Here is a 16,850-nt window from a genome sequence, read left to right as displayed (position 1 = left end):
ACAGGGAAGTAGTCTGAAACCAGATTACAAAGGGTCTCTTATGCCAAACTAAGGGATCCCTATGTTATTCTCTTAGGGGAGACCCCCTGAGGTTTTTGAGCAGGGTACTTAAATACTCATATCGGTGCTTCAGAAATGAAATAGTAAAGGGGATAAATAAGGATGGCCTCAAAATTGCAAGCAATGGAGCGCTAGTGGGAATGAATTTTTGGAGGCAGCAACACCAGCCTAACTGGCTCTGTGAGAGACCACTGGGTGTCTGGGAGTGGTGAAAAACAAGGCCAATAGAAGAGGTAGGGTAGGGCCAGCAGATGAAGGGTCTGAAAGCCAGGCAAAGCCATATGAAATGGGATCCCTGGGTTCTAATACCTGTTTCCCTACTTGGGCAAAGTCTTTTACTGTTTCCAGAGTCCAGTTTTCTTTTCCTAGGTTTTTTTCCAGCAGTAAATGTTATCATTTCTATAATACTCTGAACTGCTACAGTGTTTCTCAAAACTTCACTGCACATTAGAGTTACTTGGAGAGCTTTAAAAGCTGTTGATGCTGGATCCGACTCTGAGAGATTCGGACTTACCTGGTCTTGGATGCAGCCAAGGCATGGAGAGTTTTAAAAGGTTCCCCCAGGTGATTCTACTGTGCAGCCGAGGTTGAGATCAAACTGATGTAGAAAGTAGTGAAGCACTAAGATTCTTTTAAGCATGGTAGTAATATGCTGGGGAAAAAAGTGTTTTAAGGAAGACTAATATGAGTATACAGCATAGAGGGAAAAGACTATAGAACAACCAGAATTTTTCAATAATTCAGGAGGAACAGTTACTAAGGCCTACATTAGCATGCAAGCAATGACACTGTAGGAAAGCAGATGTATGTAGGAAGAAGATGATTTAGAGGGAAGTAACACTGGGACTCAATAATAAATTGAATGTTATACCTGATCAAAGTTTCTAGTATAGAAGAATAGTGGAATCCTTGGCAAAACTAAAATAGTTGTGAAGCAGTTGGATAATCAATATTATTGACAATAAAGTAACTGACATTAAGTAATTACTACATCAGGGACTATGCTATGGGCTTTATATATATTATCTCATTTAATCTTTACAACAACTCTGTAAATACAGTTATTCCCATTTTATAGATTCAGAAACTAAGAAGAGAGAGTAGTTAAACTTGCCCAAAGTCACACAGTAAGTGGTAGAGAAGGTATTTGAACTAGCTGGTCTGCTCCTTTTCCTTGTAATAGGAAGATGGTCAGTTAATACTGAGTCTGTTGAATTTGAATAAATAACAACAAAAAAAGAAAAATGGCTATAGAGGCCACACAGGAACATAAATGAGTGAATAAAGTCAGATTTCACTATGGTGGAATGAACAGAAAACATCTAGATGAGGCAGTCACTACTCAGCTATACTTGAATGTTGCCCTTTTGGAATTTCAGGCCCAGTATTGCCATATTTTAAGATTTTTCATGAAAAGATGGAAATCTAGATTTGTATGTAAAATCTCCTAAAATTTCAATGTCAACTAATTCAAATGTTTAAAACTACTGTATGGCCTAGACTAAATATGGCTGCAAGTTTGTATCTCTGATAAATAGGCTGTTAGAAACTCAGAATTGAAGACAGTAAGAGATCTGGGCTGGAGATGTATGACTGGGGAATCCTTAAGCACAGAGAAGATAATAACCAGCATTTGACATTATTAATTAAACTAATGCAAATATCTATAAGTTAACAAGTCAGTCAGTACTCTAAGAGCTTCACAATCCTTAGAAAACTGACATAAAATGTAAGTGTTAAAATGAGCAGATTGAAGTGGGTGTATTTAAAATTCAATTTTCTATAAACTAAAAGCTAAATTCCAGATGACTTGAATTTTCATACATCCATGATGTGATGGAAATATTTCAAAATGTGAATATCTGCGCCGCCCACTGATTGAAAAGTAATTGAAAGATTGCGTTTTATCCGTATTTCTACTTTATTGCTCTTAGCCCAATTTCTCACATACACTCATACCTGCAAAGCCCATAGCATAGGGGGTTCACAATTAGCAAAAATTATATAAAACCTCTTTTATTTTTAATTATTGAGTTTCAAGTTCCTCAATTAGAAGACCATCCAGGTTTTATGATTCAGTAAATACTCTCTTTGAAGTCTAACCTAGAATAGTTTTTGAACACTATTCTTTCTATCAGATTAATGTATTATCAATCATGAAGAATGTAAGCCAGTTATGTCAAAATATCACATATATATGAAAGCTTCTTTGCAAACTGTAAAGCCCTACAGAAATTATTTTAAAATATTATTCTGCTGTTATTTTTGAAGCTAAAAGGGTCCTGAAATTACAAAGTTGTACTTCTTGTATTTGAAACACAATTTTTGCCTTTCCTAAAAATAGTTTCCTTTTTTAAAAAAATTTTTTTTACATGTAACTAACTCCAAGGGTGAGAATATCTTTTCAGTTGTTAAAGTTCAAGTGAACTTGACTTGATAGCAATAATTTTAGAAAAATATAATAATGAGGGGGAATGATCAGCCTAATACACTGGCAAAGAGCTAAAGATCCTGGAATTGTGTTAGAAACCTTCAGGGCCCACCACACCCTTCAACAATCAGGTGTAAATGTCCTAGGAAAAACTGGCACCTCGGTTGAAAATCGTATTGAGGAGTAGGTACTTTCAACCCTAAAGCTGTTGACATGTCAAACAGGTTTGAATCCTTGGAAATCCTGCCCTTTGTTGGACACATTCTTTAAACGTCATCCACGTTAAAACACCCCTCCACACACACACAGTTTCTTCCTTTAGATTACACATTATATCAAGAACTATATTCAAGATGAAGATGGAGACATTTCTGTTAAGTATATGGAAATATGACTCCATTTTTGTATAGCTAAAATGTCGCATACGATGGAATACTTCATTTTACTGCAACTCTCCCTTAAAATATTAGCCGAGAAGTATAAATAGTGCAACCTGCCGGCTTTGAAAAGCCTAATCCTATTTGTTAGGATGGACCTTCTGTAAAATGGAAATATACGGCTGTCAGTCTTCAAAGTGCTTAAAAAACAAACAAATCAGGAGCTGGCAATTGAAATCCTCCAGACTCCCGCCCTCCGCAAACACTTCTTCCAAAGAATTCTGGTATATTCTAGGTCTTCCTCCGTGACCGCTGGCAGGACATTCCTTTGGGAAAAGCTGCTTCTTTAGTGAGGTACAAAGACAATAAACCCCTTCCTTTCATCCCTTTCTCATTCACTCAGCAGGGGGTGGAATCAATAGGGAACTGAATGAAGCTCTTTTAACGCTTGGAGATGAATCGTCTTTTCTCCTGAACTCTACTCTCCCGGCTCCCCGACCTAAAGGCTGCCGAAGCCGAGCACCTGGAGACCAACGATTCCCGGCGCAGCGCCGCGGGGGCGCCAGGCCTTAGCCCTACAGGCCCGTCCCAGGGAGGCCCAGCCTGCGAGGGGCAATCTCGGCTCCTCGGGGGCGCTAGGAAAAGCAGAGCTCGCACACGCCAAGGACAGGGTCGGGTGGAAGGGCGAGCTTCCTTCCCACATTCCCGGTGAGAAAACGAGGTAGAGGGGCTGGGGGGCTGTATATCTCGAGCATGGGATACAGGCTCCAGGAACAAAGAGACAGGAGGAAGACAAGGCAGCCACACCAACGCAGACTCAAAGGGCTCTAGGACTTTACGCAAATGGGCAGCAACCCGACGATGCTCAGTTCCCCTTACGCCACTGGCCTGGCCTCAGAGCCTTCGCGAATATGGCTTTGCGCACTGCGGAGGGGCTGCGCCGCAACCGAGCTTGGCCCTGTGGCTCCTCCCCGCCGCCCTGCGCTGATTGGCGGCAGACAGAAGCCGGGTCGCTGATTGGGTGGCAAAGGAGCCATTCGGGGCGGCTCTGGTGGGTTCGGCTGCCCTAGAGTGATAAGTTCGGGTTCAGACACGCCTCAGCGCCAGCAGCGAGTCGGAGCTCTATGGAGGTGGCGGCGAGAATCGGGCGGTGGCTGCAGCAGCGACTGTTTTGAGCTGAGAGTTTCAAGCCAGTCCCGACTCCTTCCTCCCCCTTCCCTCCCCCTTTTTTGTTTTCCGTTCCCTTCCCCCTCCCTTCCCCGCCCGTCCCCGACGACCGGATCCTGAGGAGGCAGCTGCAGCGGCAGCTGCTGAGTTCTCGGTGAAGGTGAGTGGAGCCGCTGCCGCCGGCGCCGCCGCCGAGTGAAGCGCTCTAAGATGGCCGCCGCCCCTGCCCGCTTCTTCTCGAGCGGTACAAAATGGCGGTCGCAGGCGGAACCGGGCGGGGCGACCCCTTTTTAGTGTTTCCTTCGCGCTTCGGGCACCTGAAAATTCTTCCCCTTTGTTCTCCCTTCCCGTTGCTGACGGAGTAGAAGGAACTTGGCGGCCCCCGGACGTCTTTGTGGTTGTCGGTGGCCGTCCCCCGCGGAGCCGGAGCCCGGGCGCGGGTGTGCTCCGAGGGGGAGAGCGTGGCGGGGCGGTGCGAGCTGGGGGGGAGGGACGCGGGCCGGCGGGGAGGGCCCGGCCGTTGGCGCGGGACCAGCCGAGGCGGAGGAGTCCCGGAGCCCGGCCTCCCGGCGGGGAGGAGGTGTATGAGGCCCGGGGCCGGCGGGGAGCGGCCGGGCTGCCCTTGGTGGAGAAGCGAAGGGCCTGCCTGGCGAGCCCTGCCTGCAACGGGAGAAGGGAGGGAAGCGAAGGTTTTTGAGTTTTTGTCGGGTGGGGAGGGAGCAGCGAGGCGGCTGTCAGTTCCTCGGGGATTTATGGGTGGGAGGGGGCTGCTGGAGGCGGCGGGTGGGAAGGCGTCCGCCTTCCTGCCTGAGAACAAAGAGCCGGGCCGCGGGGGCGGCCTCCACTCCTCCCCGAGGCTTGCCCACGGCGGCTTCGCGAGAGGCTGTCGGAAGCACTTCCCTAACTCGGGCCTGGGTGGGAGGAATCCACTGCTCTTTTGTTCCCAGGAAAGGAAAAAATGGGGCGGAGGTTCCTGCTGCCATGTTGTGGTCCCGGTCTTCTGACGGGCCCTGTGCGCCCAGTTAAGAGTGAACAGTGGGGAAAGCCGTCTTCAGTTACCCCTTAGTGTAGTGTAGTTCGTTGTTGAGGCAGTGAAAACTTAAAACTGTTTTCCCAGGACGTGCCCGTCTTGTTAAGAGTTAGATTGTGTGTTACTGATCTCAATGCCCAGCTGTAAAGGAGGTAGAATGTGGCTTTCTTAAGGATTGGTTCTTAGCATTTGAGAGGTTCTTACATTTCTATGTAGGCACTTCCTTGCGTTCTTGAACACGAGAATTTCCAGGTGGTAAACAAAATAAAATTTTATTGTCCATTTGTGTTTCGAGTACATTCTATTTTAGTCTTATGAGATCTGCAATGCAGTGTAAGGTCAATCAACTGCAGTGTCAGGCTCTGAAATAAATTGTAATTGAAGTGGGTTTACAGATTTGTATGATAGTGTCTAATTTTGGTGCTCTTTCTCATTCTAGGTTTTTCATTTCTCCCATCCCCTTCCCTCCCCACCCCATCCATTAATATTATTCTTTTGAAGATTCTTCGTTGTCAAGCCGCCAAAGTGGAGAGTGCGATTGCAGAAGGGGGTGCTTCTCGTTTCAGGTATGTGTAGATTTATTTTGGCAATTATTGTGACAAGACTAATCACAAAACCAAAGGAATAACCACACCAAGTAATTCTGATTTAATTGTGCTGCAGGTTTAATTTATAATGTGCAGTGTACATTTTTTTTAAAGCCCTAAAATTGTCATTGTTTTCTATTTACTATCTGAAGAATAAATGTAATTAATTCCTTGGGTTTCCATTGGGCCTAAGTTCAGTCTTCATCTGTGGTGTCATTACTGAAATGCAGAATAATTAAAGAGATCCTTTATCTTTTTTGAGTGAAATATACTTGGGGTATACTTTTTTTTTTAAAAAAAAGTTTTTCTGTTAAATAGTGCTTCTTCGGGCGGAGGAGGAAGTAGGGGTGCACCTCAGCACTATCCCAAGACTGCTGGCAACAGGTATAGTAAACATGTGAAAAGAATGACTTCTGTAAATAACAGATTTAGGTTAATGATGTTTCTAATGCATTACAGCATAGTTAATAAGGCATCAGGAATCCTATCTTAACGGGTATGATTTCTGTTACATGTCCTAAAATTAGAATATCAGTTCTTAATTATTTCTTAGCCAAACCATCTAATATGAGTTGATATTCTCAACTGCTATTTTATCCTGTTACACTTCGGATTACTTTCACTGATGTTGTTTCTGAAGCCAGCCATTATTGTCCATTACTAAATTGTGGTAGTAAATCTGTATGCGTATAACATGGTCATGAAACATTAGAAGATGTTGGTTCTTGTGGTGTGGCTCCTGGACCAGCAACACTGGCATCACCTGGGAGCTTAGAAATGCAAATTATCGGGCCTTACCCCAGACCCACTAAAGCAGAAACTGGGGTGGGCCTAGGAATCGTTTAACAAGCCCTTCAGGTGATTCTGATATGCAATATTGTTTGAGAACCACTGATTGTGAGTTGCTTAGTTGTAAGGGAAGTTGAGAAAAACCTAAAGTGTTTTTTCTGTTTAGAAGGATTTCTGATCTGTATGACATTTGATATGTGAGTGGATGCTATGTTTCAAGTTGTCTTAATCTTTATTTTCCTAATTTTTTACTAGCGAGTTCCTGGGGAAAACCCCAGGGCAAAACGCTCAGAAATGGATTCCTGCACGAAGCACTAGACGAGATGACAACTCCGCAGCAAACAACTCCGCAAATGAAAAAGAACGACATGATGCAATCTTCAGGAAAGTAAGAGGGTAAGTTTATTGGGGCTGTTTTGTCCTTTAAATAAAAGGAGGGAAGAAATGGATTAACTGTGTTTCTTTTGTGTGTGTGCTATATTACTTAGAAGGCAATGTTCATGCCCTAAGTCTATTTTAATGAATGCCAGTGTTGACAGTTTTAAGCTGAAAATTGACACATCAGTGTTTTGGGGCTCAGTTAGTTGCTTTCAGTCATTGGATTTAAAATGCACAAGCCCATTGTGCTGACATTTCCTATGCCTGCTGTGTAACTAGTGATGCACAGAACATAACGGTTTTAGCTCCTGGATCTAGCCTTGGTTTTGAGGATGAGTTTCTTGTCCAACAGCTGGGGACCCTCCAGTTAGGTAGATATATTTTAAATAACAGGTTTATTTCAACTTTGGTTAGATGGGTTAAGAAGAACATGTCTTGATATTAAAGGGGAAAGTGATGGGGGAAAAAATGAACATAATTTAAAGGCGATTTTCAACTAAATAATTCCTTGTGTGTTGGCTGATACCTAGTCTGAATCCTCTTTTCCTAGCATACTAAATAAGCTTACTCCTGAGAAGTTTGACAAGCTATGCCTTGAGCTCCTCAATGTGGGTGTAGAGTCTAAACTCATCCTTAAAGGGGTCATACTGCTGGTAAGTTAAATAAGTTGGCTTAATAACCGAAAGGGAGAGGAAAAGATTTAACCCAGGTTGGGGTGTGTGTGTGTGTGTTGTTGTTTTTTACATTTGCATTATTGCTTAAAACTGAGGTGTGAGTTACACATTAGATGTATGTATCTCTGCACACTGGTGGGTTTTTTTTTTTTTTTTTTAAGAAAAGCACTAACTTTTAATGGTATCAGACTTAAGAGGTCATTTTAAATTGTATGTGTTGTGTTGCAGGGTTAATTGGGTTATTAGGCTATTAAGGGGGGTTTTGCTTTGTTTTTCCTTATGTGAAAAATGCCATATTTTGGTTTTGGAAATGAGTTTTATGATAGTTGATGTGATTCTAGCATCTGTTTATAGTTTTTCCAAGATAATTTCAACTCCTGAGGGGGGAGGGTTTTGCTAATATGAGATCTGTGTAATTAGACTTCTTTGGTACACTGCAATAGCTTACAAAATGTAAGTGCTTATATTTTTCTAGGCTGTGTACTAAAGCACTTTACATGCCTCACCTGATTTAGTGTACACAATAAGCCTTACACAAGAGAGATGTTCTTATTCCCAGGTTACGGATGAGGCATAGAGAATTTGTCAGAAATTTGTGAGATTCAAGATCCTTAAGACTACAAGGAAGTATTAAGTTACAAAGAAAGGTTTTTTTCAAGAGTTGTCATATTTAGTTTTAAAAAGTCATTTATTTCAGATTGTGGACAAAGCCCTAGAAGAGCCAAAGTATAGCTCACTGTATGCTCAGCTATGTCTGCGATTGGCAGAAGATGCACCAAACTTTGATGGCCCAGCAGCAGAGGGTCAGCCAGGACAGAAGCAAAGCACAGTAAGTGGTAGTGTTTGCTTGCTTATTTAAAGTTGATCTGAAAGGTTTCATTAGCAAGCCCTGACAAAAGCGTCTTTTGTTTCCAATAGACATTCAGACGCCTCCTAATTTCCAAATTACAAGATGAATTTGAAAACCGAACCAGAAATGTTGATGGTGAGAATTTGTTTGGTACTATGTAGTACTGTATATGTTCAACTTAATTCTGAATGTTGACTTTATTCTTTCTTATTTCAGTCTATGATAAGCGTGAAAATCCCCTCCTCCCCGAGGAGGAGGAACAGAGAGCCATTGCTAAGATCAAGATGTTGGGGAACATCAAATTCATTGGAGAACTTGGAAAGCTTGATCTTATTCATGAATCTATCCTTCATAAGTGCATCAAAACAGTAAGTATGAGTGGGAATGTAAGCTTATATTAATCACTGGGTACACCGTTATTTGGGGGAAATGGGTCAATTATAATTTATAACTTTGCCATTTGAGAGTATTGGTAGGCTAAATATTTTAGATTGCCAGCAAAATTGTTATTTAAATGTTGTAAATATGCAGTATGTTTTGCGAGGTAGGGGTAGAACTGATTGCCTACCTATGTGTAAGTTGCTCAGTTTGGAGGGATGTCTTCAACAGAAACCAGATAAAGAGTTCTATACTAGACACTGTAGGAACTATGAGTCAATGCAAACTTAAGGGAAAGTGCTACATCTAAACCAAGAAGGATTTATTTTTATTTTTTAAATTATTTTATTTATTTATTTTTGGCTGTGTCGGGTCTTTGTTGCTGTGTGCGGGCTTTCTCTAGTTGGGGTGAGCAGGGGCTACTCTTTATAGAGGTGTGCAGGCTTTTCATTGTGGTGGCTTCTCTTGTTGCAGACCACACGCTCTAGGCACTTGGGCTTCAGTAGTTGTGGCTTTAGGGTTCTAGAGCACAGGCTCAGTAGTTGTGGCGCATGGGCTTAGTTGCTCCGCGGCATGTGGGATCTTCCCAGACCAGGGCTCGAACCCTTGTCCCCTGCATTGGCAGGCGAATTCTTAACCACTGCGCCACCAGGGAAGCCCCCCAAGAAGGATTTATAAACATGTGACATTTGTTTCTTTTGGTAGCTTTTGGAAAAAAAGAAGAGAGTCCAACTCAAAGATATGGGAGAGGATTTGGAGTGCCTCTGTCAGATAATGAGGACAGTGGGACCTAGGTTAGACCATGAACGAGCCAAGGTATGTGTGTTGCTGACAGAAACAGTGTAAGCTTGTCTTGATATTATTCAAATCAAACCTATTTTTGTGATATAGATAGCTATTAGTCATTAACCTTGATAATACTTAGAAGCCTTAAATAGTATACATTTGCCTTTAGCGTTTTCTTCTAAAAGTGGTTTTTTTCTTTTTTCTTTCAGTCCTTAATGGATCAGTACTTTGCCCGAATGTGCTCCTTGATGTTAAGTAAGGAATTGCCAGCGAGGATTCGTTTCCTGCTGCAGGTAAAACTGGTTTCTTTAGGTATGCTGACTTTCTGTTTAGGAATATTAAAATAATACTTAATAAAACTCTTTATATTAAAGGATACTGTAGAGTTGAGAGAACACCATTGGGTTCCTCGCAAGGCTTTTCTTGACAATGGACCAAAGACGATCAATCAAATCCGTCAAGATGCAGTAAAAGTAAGTTTTGCTTTGTTTTTAATCAAGTGGGTTTTAAGTTTATAATAGCACTAAGACGACCTTAAACTCTTTGAGACTGTCTCATCTTACCAGTAGAGCTTAATGTTTATGGTGTCTTGTATGCCCTTTTGAGAGAAGAAGTTGTTTATAGAAATTATATAAATAGCACTCTTTATAGTCCAGGGAAGTATTTCTAGTTTTCCCAATAGAAGAAGTTTAGTTTTATGTAAAACCGTGTTCAGAAATAAGTGTTTATTCACTTTATTTCTGAAGGATCTAGGAGTGTTTATTCCTGCTCCTATGGCTCAAGGGATGAGAAGTGACTTCTTTCTGGAGGGACCGTTCATGCCACCCAGGATGAAAATGGATAGGGACCCACTTGGAGGACTTGCTGATATGTTTGGACAAATGCCAGGTGATTTTGAACAAAATAGTGGTTTGGTTACATTAAAAACTGAGTTTTAACATTTTAATAGTAAAGAGTTCTTCATGTCTGTATTTTAAGGTAGCGGAATTGGTACTGGTCCAGGAGTTATCCAGGATAGATTTTCACCCACCATGGGGCGTCATCGTTCAAATCAACTCTTCAATGGCCATGGGGGACACATCATGCCTCCCACACAATCGCAGTTTGGGGAGATGGGAGGCAAGTTTATGAAAAGCCAGGTAAGAAAACATTTAAGGATGTTTAGGCAACAGGTATTAAATCTTGGAATGTATATGAATAGATTTGCTTTTTTAAAAGGACAGATATTTCAGGTCTAGGAAACCGAAAAACAATGTGTGTTTTTCTAAACCAAAATTATATGTGTGACAGTTATTTCAAACTGGGTAAAATGCTTATCCTTGAGATTAGTAAAGTATTAGTAAAGTCACATCGCTTTATGTAAGTTAGGTTAGATATTTATTCTTCCTGTTTCACCTTTTACTTTCTCTGGGCAAATTCAGTTAAGCTTTTCTGTGGCTTGGCCTCATCCCTTTGGTACTTGATTACCATAATTTGTGGACCCCTTTTTATCTAGACTTTCTTTCTCTCTTTCTGAAATAGGGGCTAAGCCAGCTCTACCATAACCAGAGTCAGGGACTCTTATCCCAGCTGCAAGGACAGTCGAAGGATATGCCACCTCGGTTTTCTAAGAAAGGACAGCTTAATGCAGATGAGGTACACTTGCCTATGTTACTTATATACCATAGTTTGTCGATTCAGAAATCTATTGCCCGATGATTATAAAAAGACGCGTTATTAAGAGGACTTAATGCTGGAATCCTTTACCTTCTTTCTCTCTTTTCTGTACTATTTTTTCTTTCTTTGGATGTCCAGCATCCTATGAGTGAAGATTATGAGATATGAGGGCAAATGTCTTAAAAGTCTTCAGTTAGAGCAAGGAAAATGGTTGATGAGATTTTTATTGTGACTTCCCAGCAAATAGAATGACTTAGAATAAAGTAAAATGTTTTCTAAACTTTTAATTAAATTTTCTGGGTTTTAATATTTTAGTGATGCTAATCCTTCGAGAATTCTGGTATAAGATTTATAACAGTATTTTATTTTTGTGTGCATCAGATCTTTAGTTTTCTTGCCAGAAATTAAACCTAATAACATGGAGTAACCTGTTTAGTTATTTAAGATACTTAAATTTCTGCCATAGATTCTATCATGCTTGTGTATGCTGAATTAACTTTAGGATGTTGGAGTGTTGCATTCAATATGTTAGCTAACTGCTTGTTAACTTGGATATCTGTTCTGATTTGTTCGCAATTCTAGATTAGCCTGAGGCCTGCTCAGTCTTTCCTAATGAATAAAAATCAAGTGCCAAAGCTTCAGCCCCAGATAACTATGATTCCTCCCAGTGCACAACCACCGCGCACTCAAACACCACCTCTGGGACAGGTATGCACTGTAGCATGACAGTGTTTTCTGTCATTCCAGTACTTTCTGAAGATGTCTGAAGGCTGCTTTTTAATGTCTTCTCTCTTAACTTCATAAGCTCCTTTTTAGTAATAAAAAAATATTAAACATTCATATCTACCATTTTGCTGTTTTTTAGACACCTCAGCTTGGTCTCAAAACTAATCCACCACTTATTCAGGAAAAGCCTGCCAAGACCAGTAAAAAGCCACCACCGTCAAAGGAAGAACTGCTTAAATTGACCGTAAGTCTCAAATAATCCCATAGTCTGGTTCATGGAGTGTATTTGAGATACGAAAACTCTAAAGATATTTGGACTTTGTTCTTTTCAGGAAACTGTTGTAACCGAATATCTGAATAGTGGAAATGCAAACGAAGCTGTCAATGGTGTAAGAGAGATGAGGGCTCCTAAACACTTTCTCCCCGAGATGTTAAGCAAAGTAATCATCCTGTCACTAGACAGAAGTGATGAAGATAAAGAAAAAGCAAGTTCTTTGATCAGTTTACTCAAACAGGAGGGGATAGCCACAAGTGACAACTTCATGCAGGTAGAATACTTTCCGGATTCCATAAGAACTCTTGCCTTTCAAATTTGGAAACTAATAAAACTGACTGTTATATATTCCTTCTAAGGCTTTCCTGAATGTATTGGACCAGTGCCCCAAACTGGAGGTTGACATCCCCTTGGTGAAATCATATTTAGCACAGTTTGCAGCTCGTGCTATTATTTCGGAGCTGGTGAGCATTTCGGAACTAGCTCAACCACTGGAAAGTGGCACCCATTTTCCTCTCTTCTTACTTTGTCTTCAGCAATTAGCTAAATTACAAGATCGAGAATGGTTAACAGAGCTTTTCCAACAAAGCAAGGTCAATATGCAGAAAATGCTCCCAGGTAAGAGAATGCTGGGGATTTTTTTTGTTTATTTTTAATACTAAATCTGGGGATTCCTTAGTACCCTGAGTGAATTTATATAGGTCAGTGTGATTATCCTGTCCAGATAACAATAAGCATTCCCACAGACAGACTTTGTCTTTATAAAAAGAAGAGGTTATTATGATTTAACTATTTTCATTTGGTCCAAATACTGGGTTTCCTTTGCTAGGTTAGTTCCTTATTATTTTACATGAATCTTGGGCATTTGGAAAATCATTTGTAGAGCAGTTTTCTAGACCAACATAGGTAAAATGAACTACCTGATGATGGGAATGGCTTTGTCTCTTCAGAAATTGATCAGAATAAGGACCGCATGTTGGAGATCTTGGAAGGAAAGGGACTGAGTTTCTTATTCCCACTCCTCAAATTGGAGAAGGAACTGTTAAAGCAAATAAAGTTGGATCCATCTCCTCAAACCATATATAAGTGGATTAAAGATAACATCTCTCCCAAACTTCATGTAGATAAAGGATTTGTGAACATCTTAATGACTAGGTAAGATAACAGAGTTGTGGTTTTCTACATTTAGTAGAGAGTAAACCTGTGTTTTGTTTCCTAGAAAAAAGTCTACAAGGCAAGGGACTAAGAATTGTCTGTTTCTTGAGCTAGAAAATTCACTTTGAGGTTCTAACAAGACCTCTTTCTGTGCAGCTTCTTACAGTACATTTCTAGTGAAGTAAACCCACCCAGTGATGAAACAGATTCTTCCTCTGCTCCTTCCAAAGAACAGTTAGAGCAGGAAAAACAACTGCTTCTTTCCTTCAAGCCAGTAATGCAGAAATTCCTTCATGATCACGTTGATCTACAAGTCAGTGCCCTCTATGCTCTTCAGGTGCACTGCTACAATAGCAACTTCCCAAAAGGTGAGAGGACCAACATCAGAAGAATGATGAGTGAGGGGCAATTCTTAAACAGCACACTAAATAATGGGGTTACATTTTGTCTTTTAGGCATGTTACTCCGCTTTTTTGTTCACTTCTATGACATGGAGATTATTGAAGAAGAAGCTTTCTTGGCTTGGAAAGAAGACATAACCCAAGAGTTTCCAGGGAAAGGCAAGGCTTTGTTCCAGGTAAATCTTGAGAGAAATTTGGTTTGCTTTTTCCAGTTGGTATTGTTTTATAATAAGCCTTTTAAAATTGAAATACAAGCAAAATAGTCCTGGTAATTTGTACATACATGTGATTCTTCACTATTAAAAGCTGTGGTAGGGCTTCCCTGGTGGCGCAGTGGTTGAGAGTCTGCCTGCTGATGCAGGGGACACGAGTTCGTGCCCTGGTCCGGGAGGATCCCACATGCCGCGGAGCGGCTGGGCCCGTGAGCCATGGCCACTGGGCCTGCGCGTCCGGAGCCTGTGCTCCGCAACGGGAGAGACCACAACAGTGAGAGGCCCGCGTACCGCAAAGAAAAAAAAAAAAAAGCTGTGGTAAAGCAGGCAGTAAGCAAAATGAAGTAAAGCTATGAAATAAAAGGCTTCAATCCTAGTAGTGTCTAAGCTGTTAGATTAGAGGTGGCTAACATTTTTTAGAAGTAAAGCTACTTATAAAGATAGGGTGATTGTACACGATTGGATTGAGACTTTTTGTTTTTGCGGTACGCGGGCCTCTCACTGTTGTGGCCTCTCCCGTTGCGGAGCACAGGCTCCGGACGTGCAGGCTCAGTGGCCATGGCTCACGGGCCCAGCTGCTCTGCGGCATGTGGGATCTTCCCGGACCAGGGAATGAACCCGTGTCCCCTGCATCAGCAGGCGGACTCTCAACCACTGTGCCACCAGGGAAGCCCCTGAGCCATTTTTTTAACTGTCAGTAAACATGAGATTGTTTCTGATTTCTCATACCATGATTTTTTATCTTACTTAGTGGAGTAGAATTCTAGCCATGGGGAAGAACTTGTATGTCAGGGGATTCCACAGCATACGTTAATCATCTGGAAAGTAATTTAAAAGGAAGTTCCAGGTCTGATCCTAGACATTCTGATTTAGTAGGCTTGTGTGTGTTACACAACCCAGGTGATTCTCATACTATTTTTCTAGGGGCCAGGCTTTGAGAAATGCTGGTCTATGGTATCTTTATTCCTAAGGTTCAGGAACTAGTTTCATGAGGATTATCCTCACAGCATTTGTCCGCAGTCTTGTCCTTGGGGAATCTGATCCTACAGGTCCGGGGTGGGGCTGGAGATCTACTGCTCAGAATCTTCTTTGTTGTCCTGTGTGCCTTTCCACCCCCGCCACACACACACCGCATTGCTTATGTATTTAAGTTTGGGAGGAGCCACTGTCCCATATTAAAACAGTCCTGACGTGTCATGGAGTGGTGTCAAAGAACGACACCCAAGTTGACGGTTCCTAAGCAGCTTGTAATCCCAAATCCAAATAATAAGCCATTTTTTTTAAACATCTTTATTGGAATATAATTGCTTTACAGTGTTGTGTTAGTTTCTGCTGTATAACAAAGTGAATTAGCTATATGTATACGTATATCCCCATATCCCCTCCCTCTTGTGTCTCCCTCCCACCCTCCTTATCCCACTCCTCTAGGTGGACACAAAGCACCAAGCCAATCTCCCTGTGCTATGCGGCTCCTTCCCACTAGCTAGCTATTTTACGTTTGGTAGTGTATATACGTCAGTTCTACTCTCTCACTTCATCCCAGCTTACCCTTCCCACTCTCTGTGTCCTCAAGTCCATTCTCTACGTCTGGGTCTTTATTCCTGTCCTTAAGCCATTCTTTAAAATAACTTACAGCTAATACACAAATGTAGGTTCTGAAGACTGTTTGCAATTACAAAATGTGTGGTACTGTCTAAAACTTTTGTCCTTAGGTAGGTTGTTTGTTCGATCTGGAATAAAAAATTCTGCTATTCTGTCTGTAAGTACTACTTATTTCATTAAATTACAAATTTACAGGTGAATCAGTGGCTAACCTGGCTAGAAACTGCTGAAGAAGAAGAATCAGAGGAAGAAGCTGACTAAAAGAACCAGCCAAAGCCTTAAATTGTGCAAAACATACTGTTGCTATGATGTAACTGCATTTGACCTAACCACTGCGAAAATTCATTCCGCTGTAATGTTTTCACAATATTTAAAGCAGAAGCACGTCAGTTAGGATTTCCTTCTGCATAAGGTTTTTTTGTAGTGTAATGTCTTAATCATAGTCTACCATCAAATATTTTAGGAGTATCTTTAATGTTTAGATAGTATATTAGCAGCATGCAATAATTACATCATAAGTTCTCAAGCAGAGGCAGTCTATTGCAAGGACCTTCTTTGCTGCCAGTTATCATAGGCTGTTTTAAGTTAGAAAACTGAATAGCAACACTGAATACTGTAGAAATGCACTTTGCTCAGTAATACTTGAGTTGTTGCAATATTTGATTATCCATTTGGTTGTTACAGAAAAATTCTTAACTGTAATTGATGGTTGTTGCCGTAATAGTATATTGCCTGTATTTCTACCTCTAGTAATGGGCTTTATGTGCTAGATTTTAATATCCTTGAGCCTGGGCAAGTGCACAAGTCTTTTTAAAAGAAACATGGTTTACTTGCACAAAACTGATCAGTTTTGAGAGATCGTAAATGCCCTTGAAGTGGTCTTTGTGGGTGTGAAACAAATGGTGAGAATTTGAATTGGTCCCTCTTATTATAGTATTGAAATTAAGTCTACTTAATTTATCAAGTCATGTTCATGCCCTGATTTTATATACTTGTATCTATCAATAAACATTGTGATACTTGATATAGTTGTGTGACTTTAAGTAGCACCTACAAATTTATGAAGAACTGATAGGTTTTGTTTTGAGATAGGTCTGTCTTGGGAACTTCTAATTCATAATCAGAAATTCACAATTTTCTGATTAGACAGAAAATTCAAGGTGGTTATTCCTCTTTAGGTCATGTTACTGGAAGTAACCAATATACGATTCCTGTAATCAAGGGCAGTGCTGAGAATCACAAGTCTTATGACTTCAAAGGGACGTTGCTAATGCATAACGACAAACTTGGTGACATTTATCTTTTCGTCACCATACT

General features: G+C 41.1%; 1 protein-coding gene across 1 annotated transcript; it reads left to right on the top strand.

Annotated features, from left to right (window-relative positions):
- Positions 1 to 3,711: 3,711 nt before the first annotated feature.
- On the top strand, positions 3,712 to 16,557 carry EIF4G2 (eukaryotic translation initiation factor 4 gamma 2; the record flags this gene model as incomplete). Its single annotated transcript, XM_082660094.1, has 23 exons — positions 3,712 to 3,877; positions 4,184 to 4,195; positions 5,505 to 5,631; positions 5,971 to 6,036; positions 6,697 to 6,837; positions 7,370 to 7,472; positions 8,191 to 8,322; positions 8,412 to 8,478; positions 8,560 to 8,711; positions 9,427 to 9,537; positions 9,717 to 9,800; positions 9,882 to 9,980; positions 10,254 to 10,395; positions 10,486 to 10,646; positions 11,029 to 11,142; positions 11,746 to 11,871; positions 12,029 to 12,133; positions 12,222 to 12,437; positions 12,523 to 12,781; positions 13,114 to 13,318; positions 13,475 to 13,686; positions 13,774 to 13,895; positions 15,729 to 16,557. The coding sequence occupies 23 exons, from the start codon at positions 3,712 to 3,714 to the stop codon at positions 15,792 to 15,794; spliced, it is 2,988 nt and encodes a 995-aa protein (XP_082516220.1). The 3' UTR covers positions 15,795 to 16,557.
- Between the last annotated feature and the right edge of the window lie 293 nt (positions 16,558 to 16,850).

This window comes from Grampus griseus, assembly GCF_964374135.1.
Source record: "Grampus griseus genome assembly, chromosome: 8".
NCBI classification, from domain to species: domain Eukaryota; kingdom Metazoa; phylum Chordata; class Mammalia; order Artiodactyla; family Delphinidae; genus Grampus; species Grampus griseus.
The sequence above is the reverse complement of the archived record's forward strand: the minus strand, read 5'-3'. Positions and strand labels throughout refer to the sequence as shown.